This window comes from Sus scrofa, chromosome 2 (assembly GCF_000003025.6).
Source record: "Sus scrofa isolate TJ Tabasco breed Duroc chromosome 2, Sscrofa11.1, whole genome shotgun sequence".
Classification (NCBI taxonomy): Eukaryota; Metazoa; Chordata; class Mammalia; order Artiodactyla; family Suidae; genus Sus; species Sus scrofa.
The window spans coordinates 151,016,797-151,031,516 of NC_010444.4; the positions used below are offsets into that span (position 1 = coordinate 151,016,797).

General features: G+C 57.3%; 2 protein-coding genes across 2 annotated transcripts in view; both read left to right on the forward strand.

The window, feature by feature from the left end:
- The window catches only part of SLC26A2 (solute carrier family 26 member 2), a 30,616-nt gene extending 19,929 nt beyond the window's left edge, over positions 1-10,687 (forward strand). Inside the window, 3 exon segments of the mRNA XM_021085016.1 lie at positions 1,222-1,945; positions 3,833-4,733; positions 4,736-10,687. Of these exon segments, the coding sequence (XP_020940675.1) occupies positions 1,244-1,945; positions 3,833-4,733; positions 4,736-5,352 (2,220 nt within the window). The 5' untranslated portion in view covers positions 1,222-1,243 and the 3' untranslated portion in view covers positions 5,353-10,687.
- The window catches only part of HMGXB3 (HMG-box containing 3), a 73,252-nt gene continuing 70,511 nt past the window's right edge, over positions 11,980-14,720 (forward strand). The window contains exon 1 of the mRNA XM_021085011.1: positions 11,980-12,092. The gene's annotated coding sequence lies outside the window, so the exon portion shown is untranslated. The remainder of the gene's footprint in view (positions 12,093-14,720) is intronic.

Here is a 14,720-nt window from a genome sequence, read left to right on the forward strand (position 1 = left end):
AGAGAGAGTCCCCTGCGCTGGACACCAGGATCCCCTTGCTTATCCACTCCCAGTGCCGCAACTTGCATCTCTTAGCCCCTGACTCCCAGTCCCTCCCAGTCCCTCCCAGTCCTCCCTCGCCCTCCCCCTTGGCAACCACACGTCTGTTCTCCAAGTCCATGAGTTTCTTTTCTGTGGGAAGGTTCATTTGTGCCTGTGTATTAGATTCCAGTCACAGGTGATATCATGAGGTATTTGTCTTTCTCTTTCTGACTGACTTCACTCGGTATGAGAGTCTTTAGTTGCATCCACGTTGCTGCAAATGGCATTCTTGCGTTCTTTTTTATGGCTGAGTAGTATTCCATTGTATATATGTACCACATCTTCCTAATCCAGTCATCTGTCGGTGGACATTTGGGGTGTTCCCATGTCCTGACTGCTGTGAATACTGCTGCAGTGAACATACAGGTGCATGTGTCTTTTCTTTTCTTTTTTAGGGCCATACTCGGGGCATATGGAGGTTCCCAGGCTAGGGGTCGAATCGGAGCTGTAGCCACTGGCCTACACCACAGCCACAGCAACACTAGATCCGAGCCGAGCCTGCGACCTACACCACAGCTCATGGCAACGCCGGATCCTTAGCCCCTGAGCCAGGCCAGGGGTTGAACCGCGTCCTCCTGGATGCTAGTCGGGGTCGTTCACCACTGCGCCACGATGGGAACGCCACTTCGTCTTTATTCTGTTACTCACACGGTCTCTCTGGTGCGTCATGTAAAAGGGACTCGTCCTTCGGAAAACGAAGAGAGCCTACTCCTTGTTTCAGGGACTTGGAGATAAGATGGTGTCGGGGTTCAGGGTGAGCTCTTCCTCCCGGCAGCGCCCCTGGGGGTGGACACCCCGAAAAGAAGGCAGTGAATCGCATGGAGAAAGGAGGAGACAGCTGCCCCGAGAGCGTTTCTGGAGAGAGACGCCGCCCGGGGAGCCGGCCAGAGGCGGCGGAGGGTCCAGGAGCGCTGGCGCCGTGGGGAGGCCTGGGCGCAGGGAGGCTCGGCTTTGGCCTGGTGGGTTGTGCTTGCTTCTCTTTGCCCTGATGAGGGCCAGTGGGGCTCAACCACTGGAGGTGACGGCAGGGTACCCCCCGTCCCCACGGGCCTCTAGCCCTCCCGAGTGGCAGGCGGGCCCGGTCCGTGTGCGCGCGGGGAGGGTGCGTGGCCACTTATCCGGGTATTTTCTCCGGGGCAGGAGGCGAAACCTCTCTCCAGAAATGCCTTTGAAAAGCGAAGAGCAGGACGGCCTTTCCGCCAAGGACTCGGTCGAAGGCGGCGTCCAGTCTCGTCCGTCCAGCATCCACCTGGAGCACGAAGAGGAGGCGGGCGCTGACCTCAAGCCGCTGGAGACGGACGAGCCGCGCAGCCCTCGTCCCAGGATCTGCTTGGAGCCTCGGGAGAGACGCAGTGCCAGCCTCGGGCAGGCTGTCCTCAGGAGGCTGCGGAAGAGCTGCCAGTGCAGTCAGGCCAAAGCCAAAAACAAGATCCTGGGTTTCTTTCCTGTGTTGCGATGGCTCCCAAAGTACAACCTGAAGAAGAACCTCTTGGGAGACGCCATGTCCGGCCTGATCGTGGGCATCTTGCTGGTGCCGCAGTCCATCGCCTACTCCCTCCTGGCCGCCCAGGAGCCCGTCTACGGCCTGTACACCTCCTTCTTTGCCAGCATCATCTACTTTCTCCTGGGGACGTCCCGGCACATCTCTGTGGGCATCTTCGGAGTGCTGTGCCTCATGATCGGTGAAGTGGTCGACCGGGAACTAGCCAGAGCCGGCTATGACGCGGCCCACGCCCCTGCCGCCCTAGGCGTGCTTTCCAACGGGAGCTCGGCGTTCAATCAGACGGCAGACAAGACCTGCGACAAAAATTGCTACGCCATCGCCGTTGGCAGCACTGTGACCTTCATGGCCGGAGTCTATCAGGTAGGAGGCGGCGGGACAGGTGCTTGTCTCTGGCGGAGAAATCGCTGTGCACGAAGGCTCAGATCCGAGGGCCTCAGGACCGGCACGTGAACGGCCGTTGCCGGGCTGCCCGGGTGCGTGAGAGGTCGAGTTTGCCTCCGCAGTAAGAGAGCGGCTTCTGTTTTCTGAACCCCTGGCTTCCTCTTTAGCAGGGAATTTCAGTCAGCCAGAATCTGATGATTTGGCTCTAAAAGTTCAAATCGGAGAGGGACCTCCGACCCGCTGTACAACTGGTTGATTTTATCCATGGAGAACTCGCAGATTGGCTGGAGTTCCGTGTGGCTGGCTAGTGGAAGAGCCTTTGCAGGCGCAGGGTGACGGGGGCTCGGCAGAGGGGCGTGCAGGGGCTTTCAAACCGCCACCTCCGCCGCTGCTTCCAGGACTGCTGCTCTGTGAGTGGCTCTCACTGAGGACAGTTTTCTTGGCCTTTGGGGAGGGACATGCCGGGGACCACTGTTTCATACTAGCCGCTGCGAGAAGGACTAGAATGAAATTCTTGGGTCTGTCCTGCAACCTCCTAGTCGCAGCCACCGTCATGCCTCTGCCTTTGGGCGTCTGGAGTCACTGCCAGCGTCAAGCCTCTTCTCTGTTGCAGGCGCCCGGAGCCTGACTGGGGAGGGGAGGGTGGCTCCCTTGCAGGTGCGCGTGGACGGGGGACAGGGAGGCACGGTGTGCAGAGGGGCTGTGCCCCTCAAGCCCATTTTGGCTCTTTCGTTAGGATCCTTGCCAGGAATGAGGAGGGAGGCGGTGGAGTTCAGAGGAATCACTGGGAGGAGAAAAAAAAAGATACTAAATGTTACATGTTTGAGGATGCAGAGCCAAGGTGGGAAGTGGTATGGCGTGAGCACATGTGGATATACGGATGCAAATAGTGCAGGAGTTCCCACTGCGGCTCCGTGGGTTAAGGACCTGAGGTCTCTGTGAGGATGCGGATTCAGTCCCTGGCCTTGCTCAGTGGGTTAAGGATCCGGCATTGTATTGCAGTGGAGGTCAAAGACGTGGCTGGGGTCGCGCGTTGCTGTGGCTGTGGTGTAGGCTGGCAGCTGTAGCTCTGATTCGACCCCAGACCCCTAGCCTGCGAACTTCCATGTGCTGCGTGTGCGATACTAAAAAGCAAATCAATAAAATAAAATAAAATGAGAGAGAGAGAGTTCTGTAATTTAAAAGTATGATTCTAGAGAGTTCCCTTCGTGGCTCAGTGGTTAACGAACCCAACTAGGATCTATGAGGTTGCGGGTTCGATCCCTGGCCTTGCTCAGTGGGTTAAGGATCCGGCATTGCCGTGAGCTGCTGCGGCTGTGGTATAGGCCGGCAGCTCTAGTTCTGACTCGACCCCTAGGTGGGAACCTCCATGTACCTCACGTGCAGCCCTAAGAAAAACAAACAGAAAAAGTGTGATTCTGTGTTGCTGTGAATCTCGTTTTTTGTTTTATCAGCTGAAACATCCCTTTTGCAGTAACGATTGGTAATTTAAAGAAAGCACATTGTTTTTATTAGAATTTTTCCGGTTGGTGTTTTTATCATGTCTCTTGGATCCTTGAGACGTTCGTCTTTTTCGAGGCCGTCTGAGCCTCCTCAGGTTTGAGGAGCCTTTTGCTTAAGCAGGTGGGACTCCCCAGATCCTGCGTGGTCCGGGCTGCTCAGCCACAGGGGACCTCGGCGAAGCTGCCTGGCCCTGCGCCTGGCAGGAGGTCGCGCTCCCTCTGTGAGGGGAGGGGCCGTAGATGCCCGTGGGTGCTCTCGCCCTGCGTTCCGGCCGCCCGGGTCTCTCCGCAGCGGGATGCCGGGGCATCCAGGACCCGGGAGCCCTTCTCCGCGGCCCTTGACCCTGTGTGTCCTTCCTTGCAGGTGGCCATGGGCTTCTTCCAGGTGGGCTTCGTGTCCGTCTACCTCTCGGACGCCTTGCTGAGCGGCTTTGTCACCGGCGCCTCGTTCACTATCCTCACGTCGCAGGCCAAGTACCTCCTCGGCCTCCGGCTTCCTCGGAGTCACGGCCCCGGCTCCCTCGTCACCACCTGGAGCCACATCTTCAGGAACATCCATCAGACCAACCTCTGTGACCTCCTCACCAGCCTCTTGTGCCTTTTGGTTCTTCTGCCCACCAAGGAGCTTAACGAGCGCTTCAAGTCCAAGCTTAAGGCACCCATTCCCACGGAACTCTTCGTGGTCGTGGCGGCCACCTTGGCGTCGCATTTCGGGAGGCTGCACGACAGGTACGGCACCAGCATCGCCGGGCCCATTCCCACCGGCTTCCTGCCGCCCCGCGCGCCGGACTGGAGCCTCGTCCCCAGGGTGGCGGCGGACGCCGTGGCCATCTCCGTCATCGGCTTCGCCATCACCGTGTCCCTCTCCGAGATGTTCGCCAAGAAGCACGGCTACGCGGTCCGCGCCAACCAGGAGATGTACGCCATCGGCTTCTGCAACATCATCCCCTCCTTCTTCCACTGCTTCACCACCAGCGCCGCGCTGGCGAAGACGCTGGTCAAGGAATCCACGGGCTGCCAGACGCAGGTCTCGGGGGTGGTGACGGCGCTGGTCCTGTCGCTGGTCCTCTTGGTGGTGGCGCCCTTGTTCTACTCCCTGCAGAAGAGCGTGCTCGGGGTGATCACGATTGTGAACCTCCGAGGGGCCCTGCTCAAGTTCAAGGACCTGCCCGCCATGTGGCGGGTCAGCCGGATGGACACGGTGATCTGGTGGGTCACCATGCTGTCCTCGGCGCTCATCAGCACCGAGCTGGGCCTGCTCATCGGCGTTGTTTCTCCATGTTTTGTGTCATCCTTCGCACTCAGAAGCCCCAGGCCTCGCTGCTCGGCTGGGTGGAGGGGTCCGAAACCTTTGAATCCACGGCTGCCTACAGGGGCCTCCAGGCCAAGCCCGGCGTCAAGGTGTTCCGCTTCGCGGCCCCGCTCTACTACATAAACAAAGAGTACTTCAAATCCGCCTTGTACAAGTCCACCCTCAACCCGGTCTTCGCGAAGGCGGCTCAGAAGAAGGCCGCCAAGAGAAAGAGGAGAAAGGGGGTGGCAGCCCGGGGCGGGGCCCAGGACGACGTGGCCGTGCAGCTCTCCCCCGACCCCCCGGAGCTGCACACGCTGGTGGTTGACTGCAGCGCGGTGCAGTTTGTGGACACGGCGGGGATCCAGACGCTGAGAGAGGTGCGCAGGGACTACGAAGCCGTCGGCGTCCGGGTGCTGCTGGCTCAGTGCAACCCGTCTGTGAGGGCGTCCCTGGCCCAGGGAGAGTACTGCCGGGAGGAAGAGGAAAACCTTCTTTTTCACAGTGTCTTTGAAGCCGTGAGTTTTGCAGAAGCCGTGGAAAATCAGAAAGGAGTGAGTGTTCCCAATGGGCTGAGTTTTTCCAGCGGCTGACTGAGCACGTCCGTCGCCCGAGGACGCCGCCCGGCCGTGGGGACAGGGGCAGGCGTGCCGCATCGTCTGCCGTGCCACGGGGACGTGGTGAAGTGGCAGCCTCTGGGCTGGACGGTGTTCTCCCTTTGAGGCTGGTGGCCTTCTCGTCCCACACAGCAGCAGAGCTTTTATTAGTCAGGCGGAATCAGAAAGAGGAAAAGACTGGTTTCTAGCTTTCTTGTGCATATAAGGTATCCTTGCAACTAAGCCCGTAACCATTGACTTGAACTGCACAGCAGCCCCCAGACCTAACAACGCCCACCCCGTCTTGGGGGCTGTGTCTCTGGACGCTTCCTTCCTCAGGGGGTCAGGCGTCAAAGCTGGCGTTGAGGGGAGCGTGCTGGGGTCTCTTTCCCACGGCTCCTTGGGGCGGGGGCGGGGGCGGGGGGGGGGGCAGAAGGGAAGTAGAAGAGCGTCCTGTCTGCTCTCGACACAGCAGGTCCACGGGCTTCTGCAGCGCAAAGAAGCGATGAGCCGAGCCTGCTGTCCCCCTCCGTTGCCTGCCTTGGCCGCCCAGGTGGCTGCGGCATCTCTGGCTTTTCACAGGGAAACACGGCTGCCGTCAGGCAGCCTTGGCAGGCGTCTGAGGGGCGAGCAGGCTGCGGGGTCCCCGCGGTCGGCCCCGCTCCAGACGGCACCTCTCAGCAGCGCGTTCCACGCTGTTGTCGTGCCTTTGTGCATCGGGGACGCAGGGAGGAAGCGCTTCCTAAGCAGCCAGACCCTGAGATCTCGCCTGTCCTCGCGCCATCCGGCCCCGTCTGTCACTTGCTGCGCGTTTCTCTGCCGAGAAGCGGGGTTCGCTGGCGGTCGTTTGAGCGCGTGTCCCCTGCAGTCTGTGCTAACCTGCTGCGTCTGATGGCCCGCGAGTGACAGGTTTGCCGGAGAAACGGCGCAGTGCTGACGCAGCCGTCTCAGGCAGCCTTTTCACCGAGCTTGAGGCGAAGCGTTCAGGCAGGTTGCGAAAAGCCGCGATGGACGGCTTCCCCTAAGCGTTGGTTTGTTCAGCGGTAACGCGCGTGTCCTTCCCACGGCCCTGCCGCCAAGAGGGTCAGCTGGCCCTCGAGGGTCTCCCCACGTCTGCGACCCTGCCGCCCGTCCTTGCTCCGTAAGAAGGGCGGGTCCGTCCCGTCCAGTGGAGCAGCACGCGCCGGAGCCGGAGCGCCCTCCGGGTCACGGCAGCCCTGAGTTGGGGCTGTTTCGGTGGAGGCGAGGCTGGTGCTTCCTGCCACGAGCCCTTCTCACATACAGTGAATTCCGATGACCGCGGTAGCTCTTCCTTCTCGGGCCTCCCAGCCAGCACGTGAGAGCATTTAGAAACCTCCCTCCCTACAAGCCACGTTCCCAGGGCGTGTTATTTACGAGAGCTGGTGCCGGGTTGTGGCCCAGGGACCGTTCCTTTTGAAGAGCAAGGAGGCCTGACTGCGAAAGCTTCCAGTTCTGTCTCTGGAGCTGGACGGGCGAGGGAGAAAGACGGGTTTTCCGGAGTTCAGCTTAAGTGAGGTTGAGGCATTGAGCCCCTCCGCCTTACCCAGGCAAAGTGAAAACTGTGACCGTGCAGAGTCATTTCGAATCCGCTCCGACATCCTAAACAGGTTAAATGTTCCTGAGAAACAAACCCTGGGCGTAAGGCGTCTGTCGGACGCACCGGGACCTTTCAGCATCCCACCTGCCTTGTGGCTCCATGCACTGCAGCGTCGCTTTTCTGCGGGTGGAGCTCGGCCCCCCGTTGACACGGGAAGGCCTTGCTGTTGGGAGGACGGCGGTTTCCCGGGCGCTAAAGGGCCGTCTTGGCGGTGATGGAGCCCTTGGCTAGATGTCATGGTGCCCTTTTAGGACTTAAGGCGGGATTTCAGAAAGGTTAGCTGCTCTCCGTGGGTTTGTGTTTTGCTTGTTGTTCGTGGTCAGCGTTTCCGCCTTCTCTGCAGTCCCGGGAGTGTCACAGTCACATCAGAGCGTCCTGGTTGTCATTCATGTGCCATCCCTCTTGTCCCGTCCCCCCCGCCCCCCCCGAGCAGGCGGGTGCCCACATCTGAGGCCGTCTGGCAGAGTGACGAGCAGGTGTTAGGATGATCCCATGATGTAGCAAATACTGTTGCAGCCAAGACAGAAAGAAAAGGCCAAAGACTTTGGAAAGGCTCTTAGAAGGAGAGTGACTTGGTTTGACCTTTCCCTGACATTTCTGTCCGTCCCTGGTGTAAACTGTTCTGGAGCCGTACGCAGTCGGCAGGTTCCTGGCTTGTTCTTCTACCCAGACAAGTGCATACGGGATTCTGCTTTGGAAAGCTGTTTGTAAGACTTTCGAAGATTTCCCAATTTAAACCTCACCTCTGCTTGGTTTGACGTCTGCCTGTACTTACCTGTTAAGATGTTTTAACTGCTGGTGTTTAAAGGAATCAAACAGGAGGCCAGAGCCTAAGGCACCCGCGACACCCATGTCTCCGCCCGTTTTCTTGCTCAAGGATGTAGACTGGGTTCAACACGGGATGGTGTACACGCGTGATGGGTACAGAGACCTCTTGCCCGCGCTGAACTGGCGTCTAAGTGCAGCACGTTCTCAGCACTTGCGATAATGCAAAACAGTGGCCACGCTGCTGGTGTGATTGGAATGGAAGTGCACTCGTGACGGGTAAAGCTCGGAGAAGCAGTGGCGCGGGATGCGCCTGGGGCTGAGGCGGCGAAGGCTGAGGTTCCGAGGCCGTGCGAAGACCCTCTCCGAGCCACGGAGGGGGAGCAGAGAGGGACCCAGCTGAATGGGGTCCAGCCGCTGGTCGGCCCCACACCTCAGTTTGAGAGCAAGGTCCCAACTGGATTCTGATTCTAGAAGAGGGGGTGCAGGTTGACCAGAGCTGGAAGAGGCGGGGCGCACTGGTACCCAAGGCTGGTGCCGAAGCCGAAGACCCCCCACCTTCTCCAGAGCCCTAGACAGTGACTCTAGCCCCTGACGGTGGTAGGGCTGGCAGGTGTCTAGCTGGCTTTTTTTTCTTTTCTTTTCTTCCCTAAGGAGTGAAGGAAAAGGAGATTTGGCACCGTCTGTCTTGGCTCTTAAGCATTAGGAGACACCGAAGCCAGGCTTTGTTGGCAGATTTACAGCCTGAGCTTGAACCTGGCAGGGTCTGCGGTGAGGTCCTGGGGCTTTTCTCACGGGGTGGCCACGTTTGAACAGGAATGGTGATGCTCTCAGCTGGCGTGGCCGTCCTGGCGCAGCGGAGGCGAGTCTGACTCGTATCCATGCGGGGTATCAGCCGAGTAGCGTGTCTCAGAAGCACAGTGCCTGGGCGAGAGCCCCGGTCTGGGTAGGAAAGGGAGAGAAGGCCGTCGTGCATCCCGGGGGCGTCACGGGAGCCTGGACGTCGGCAGGATGAATGCAGCGGGCTCCGTGGTCCTCGTCGGCGTCCTCCGTCACTTGCTTTCCTCTCCGTCTTGCTGTGCACGAGCCGTGCCTTCAATGTGCCGACACCTGCTGGGGACCGGCGCGGCCGTCTAGGGCCTGGCCGGGTGCCGGGCCTGCAGCGCTAAAGCCAGCAGGTGGGCCGAGGGTCGCCCTGCTCGTAACGCCCGCGGGCACGTGGAGCTCCTTTCGGGAGGGGCTGAGCTGAGCCTGGGTGGAGGTCTGAGAGGGAGGCAGGCCGCTGAGGCCCAGCGGCAGGCACGGGTGCCCTGGTCCGGGTCTGCTCAGGGAGGGCTCGCAGGCGGCGGGATGAGAGCCCGAGCCGTGGGACTCGGACTTGGCTTAATTTTTCTGTTCTTTAGTGCTTCATTTTTTTTTCTTCTCCTGTTTGATCCGTTCTCATGATGCCTTATTTGAAACTGGGCTTTAAGAACTGCAAAAAGGGAGCAAACTGGATCTAGAAAGCTTTAAAGCTCTGAATGCACTTGCCTTTTTTTTTTGTATAAGAATTTTAGATAATCATGAATCATTCCTTTGAGTGCTAAGAACGAAAAGGAAAATTATAATGCAGTAGGCCAAAATAATAGGCCAGCTGATTTGGTTAGCATCGCTATTACTAAGGTAAAAGACGGAGTTCCCGTCGTGGCTCAGTGGTAACGAACCCGACTAGTATCCATGAGGACGTGGGTTCGATCCCTGGGTTAAGGATCCGGCGTTGCCGTGAGCCGTAGTGTAGGTCGGAGACCTGGCTCGGATCTGGCGTTGTTGTGGTTGTAGGCCGGCAGCTGCAGCTCTGATTCGAACGCTGGCCCGGGAACTTCCTGCAGCAAAAGTGAAATAGTGCTGAAATACTATAAGTATACAATTTTAGTGTTTTTTTTTTTTTTTTTAATGTTAGTTACTTTAGAAATGGAGAATTTAGACATAGGAGTAGGCAAATTATTTTTATAAGATCATTTTTATCCTGACAAGGACAATTTTTTAAAGTGTTTGGCACCTGAAAATAAATCGTTAGGAGAATTAGAGAAGCACATATCAAATGGTGGTTTTTTTTCGGTGTGTGTTTTAGTCTTTTCTTGGCGTGTGAGACAGGGAGGCGTGTGGATGGAGAGAGCTGGCCAAGGAAGGGCACTGATGCCTTCCTGGAGATGCCCTGCTGTACATCTGCTCTGGAATCTGTATAACTTTCTTGGACTTGAATTATGGCTCTGAAATTGGCTGAAGAATTACGATCGTATTAAAAATACCAATAGGAGAATTTCTAACGGAGGGCTTTTTACTTGGCAAACGAACAGCTGGCTTCAGCCAGAGAGGATTTTTAGCAGCAATTTTAAGAAGCTCCTTTTAGGGAGGTTCTCCGACGCCACCTCTCCGGTCCGTAAAGTAATGAGTCGCTTGGAATGAAACCCTCTTGCCTTGTCAGCTCACATCCGTTGGAAGTTCCTGGTTGAGTTCTGACACTGCCATGATTTGTCAAAAATTAGTGTGCACGAATCAGTGTGTATAAAACTTCCTTTTTGGGTCTCCTTTGCCGTTTCTCATATAAGCCCAGGCGATACCAGCGTGACAGGTGAAGGAACCTAAAATCCCAGCCTAAGGACACTGCCTTTCTTCGTAGTTATTCAAGGCTGATGACTTTGTGGAATTTGTCTTATACCACGTATGTCTTTTTTAATTAAAGAAAGTGCCTTGATGCAATTCCGCTGAAATCGCGTCTGGCCCCCTGTGGAGTGAGGGTGGGTTCCGGACGGATTTTGCAGCCTCCGTTGCAGGAGAGGGCAGTCAGTCAGAGGCAGGCCCTGTTCTTCTGATCTCTGTTGGTGATGTTTATCTCATAAGATCCTGTATGTATTGAGATTCAGAGATGTCATTTCATTTGTCTGCTAATAAATTGTTGCGTTCGTAAAATTTTGCTGTGTCTAAGTGATTTAAGGGCAAGGGAGGGGTGGATTCTAACTAAGGAACACACTCGGGTTGCCCCGGGGGTAAAAATGCCATCTCTTTCCCATCAGACCCGTGTCTGTCCTTGGAAAGTCAGGAAGCACAAAGAAGCCTCATTCTCTCCTTTTTGCCTCGGGGTCCTGAGTGAGTCAGCGCTTTGGGGACTCAACTTCTCCACCAGGGGCAAGGCGGGGAGGACAGATTCCAGTCCTTAGGCTGCGGGACTGCTGTTGCCCCCTGTGCTGAAATCACACAACCCAGGTCCGCTTTGCGGCTGTCCCCACACTGAACTCTGAGCCACATCGGCCCTACCCGTGAGGTGGGGCTGCCGCCTCACGTGGACCGAGACGTGGCCACGCAGGGGCACCCGTTGGAAGGACCGCTCTGCGCCCCCCCGCCCCCTCCCCAGATGGAAGCGGGAGCGAGTGCAGGGGCTCGGGGCGGTGGGCACGGCCACGGGGCGGGGAGCTGGACTGAACGGTGCCCTCAGGCCATCTGCCCGCAGCCTCTGGGCCCCGTGCACCTGCTCCCCAGGCTCCCCCCCTCCACCTGGAGGCTCTGCCCCTGCCTGAGCTCCCGTGCGTGGCCTTCGCCCCTCGCACGGCACGGCTGCCTTCACTGTGCCTTTCAGGTCCAGCGGCCACAGGTCAAAGTGTGGCTCTTGGAGAAATACCCACCCGTGATTTCTAAAAAGCCTGGGTCGCGGAGCCCTGTATCCCGAACACCTCGCACTGCAGGCTCTCCTCAGATGACTGCAGCCACGGTCGTGGCTTCCTCTGCCTTACCGTCTGCACGCCAGTGGCCGCCAAGCCTGGTGCCAGCCCGGTCTCTCTCGAACACCGACCAGCAGCTGTGCGACGGTACCGCGGGGCTCTGCCCGCCTTCCCGGGGCCCCTCTCACGCAGCACGCCCCGGACGCCTCCTCTTTAGCTTGTTTTGACCACGATGAGACCTGGCTACGAAAGCCAGAAACCTGGGACATTCTAGGTTTCCTGCCCTCACTGTCTGTCGTTTCTTTTCTAGATGATGCCGCAGCCTGACTGGTTTTCTGTGTCTCTGCAGGGCAGCCTCTGCACTAGTTAGCGATTCCTAAAGAAATAATGGGGCCTTTGCCTCTTGTAGGTGCTTCTCGAACGCTTCGAGGGAAAGGCCGAAACGAACGCTTTGGCCACCAAGACCGTGACAGCTCGGCTCTTGGCTTCACGTCCAGCTCCTGTCCCGCCACACGTCCTCTGCTGGACACGCCTCTGGTGACCTTCGCTGTGGCCCTTTATCGGTACCCCAGGCTCTTGTACATGTTGTTCCCTCTGCCCGGAGTTGCCTCCCAGCCCCACCAGCCGAGCTCCCGGGTCCTCCTTCCAGAAACTTCATGGTAAGTGTCCCTTGCCCGCGGCCACGTTGCCTGTGCCTCTCTCGTGGAGATGCTCCTTGGGGCTGTGTCTGCTCCCGCGAGTGCTCTGGCTGTTCTCTGAAGCGGCACTTACCGCTCCGTATTACTTTCTTCCTCTCATGTATCTCCTGTCCTAACTGGGCTGCTTGAGGGCTGGGCCATGAACCTTATCCCTAGAGCCTCTGTGGCCAGAAGTGGGTATTTTACAGGGTCCGGTATTTCAGGGATTTTTTTAGAGAGGTGATAGAGTATCTGAGCTTTAAAGAGGACATGCCTCTTCTCCCCCATACTTTGTATCACGTAACTCTGAATATACACTTTTTTTTAAAATTTGCTTTTTAGGGCCACACCCTTGGGAAACGGAAGTTCCCAGGCTAGGGGTCAAATCAGAGCTACAGCCACCAGCCTACACCCCAGCCACAGCAACACGGGATCCGAGCCACATCTGCGACCTACACCGCAGCTCACGGCAACGCCGGATCCTTAACCCACCGAGCGAGGTCAGGGCTCGAACCCGCAGCCTCACGGACGCTGGTCGGGCTTGTTTCCACTGAGCCACACCAGGAACTTCCTGAATATACTTTGTATCATGATTACTTAGGAGTGTTTTGCACAATAAACTTGCAAAACGGGGTTGTTTAAATTTTTCGCAGGAGTTCCCGCTGTGGCTGTGCTGCAGTGGGTTAAAGATCCAGCTTGTCTCTGTGGAGGCGTCAGTTCAGTCCCCAGCCAGGGTGGCGGGTTAAGGATCTCTTGCTGCAGCTGTGGTGTGGGTCACCGCTTCAGCTCAGATTTGATCCTTGGACCAGGAATTTCCATATGCCATGGGGTTGGCCAAAAAGGTAATAATTACTACTGGTAATACTAGATCCCCAGTATCTCAGTGGTTACCCAGCGCATGGGTATGTCTGGGGGGAGGGGGGGCGGCTGCTCGCTAACACTGGCGCTTGCGCAGTGAGGCGGTTATGTGCCCCGGGGCAATCACATGGCTCAGGGTTATCAAAGGGCGAGCGGATAGGTGTGCTATGGCGTGGGGCGGGTAGTTTGAGGCGCAGTGTTTTTGTTCTGTTTTGTTGCTGCGGCTGCAGCGGCTCGATGTGGGATCAGCTCCAGACCGGGGATCGAAGCCAGGCTGCAGCCGTGAAGGCACCAAGCCCTAACCCCTGGACCAGCAGGGAGCTCCCAAGGCACAGGCATTTCCAAGCCTGTAGTTGAAGCAAGTCCCGCGTCGCAGGATCCCTTGTCTCAGGTCTCTCGCCCCCTTTGCTCAGCGTCATCTTTCTCAGGCTCCACCGTAAGAAGTAAGGAGCAGGTCTCCTGAAGGTTCGGCCCTGGGCTGGACGGGCCCCCTTGTGTAGCCCACGCCTGCCCTCCGGTGGCCGGAATCTGCTACCGCACCCCACCTCGAAGATGACCACCGTCCAGTAGCGCTGCGCCTGCAAGTTGGGAGACCACCATCGTTCGATGTTATGATTGGCTGGAAGGATGAAATAATAAGAAAAGAAGCAGTGCTGGGCATGAATAGGCAGTCAATAAGTCTTAGCTTCCTTCCCTTAAATTTTGTTTTTCTGTTTAGGGCCACACCTGCAGCATATGGAAGTTCCTGAGCTGAGGGTCAAGTTGAATCGGATCAGAGCTGTGTCTGCGACCTACGCCACAGCTCATGGCAACGCCGTATCCTTAACCCACTGAGCGAGGCCAGGGATCGATCCCGCGTCCTCATGGATCCTAGTTGGGTTCTTAACCTGCTGAGCCACAGGGGGAGCTCCTTCCTTCCTTTTAAATGAAAGAGCCCTTCTTAGGAACAGAGCAAAGAAGACTCCTTGAGTTTTATCCGTGATGGGGCTGGGCGTTCTGGAACACCGAACCCCAAGATATTTTAGTGGTAAGGCAGGTCCCTGCCTCGAGGTAAAGTTCCGAACAGGACGGGCGGTCATGACACAGAGCGCCTTTCTGGCACACTCTGTCTGGAGTGGCATCCTCACGGCAGCGCAGTCGAGAAGGTCCTTGGTCCCAGAAGGTTACTTTCCAGAGTGGATTGGTCAAAAGGGACAAAACTGAACCCTCACGTAGGACAGGAGGGAAGCGGGGGGCCACCGAGGGCCTGGTGAGGACAGCAGACCACAGAGGGAGGGTTTCTACCTCTTTTAGTTTAAAAAAGTGTCAAGACCCCCATCATCCGACAGGCGCAGCGTTTCGCCGGAGGTAACCCCGCCTGCAGAAGCCCGCTTTTGGACGCGACGTCCATCGGCTTGGGCTGTAATTCGCGTGACACGTTAAATGAGTCAGGAATGTGGGCGCGCTTATTTTCTTGAGCAAGTGTAGGCACTTACTGCCTATTCAATAGGCAGAGCCCTTGGACAAAGCCTTTCATGTCAAGATGTTGGGTGTGGAGATGGAGAGCCCCCCGCACTGGCTTTGTGTGGCAAGAAACCGGTGTAAGCAGCTATTAGCTTCCACCGTCGAAGAGCAGATCGTAACCTGGGCCCGGGCGACATCTGAGGAAGAGCTGATGGAAGAATTCTGCAACTCCCCTTGGACAGAGGACGGCCCACCCCACCTCCCGTCATGTGCCCGTAAATCAGTGCTTCACACAGCTTGAAGCATCAG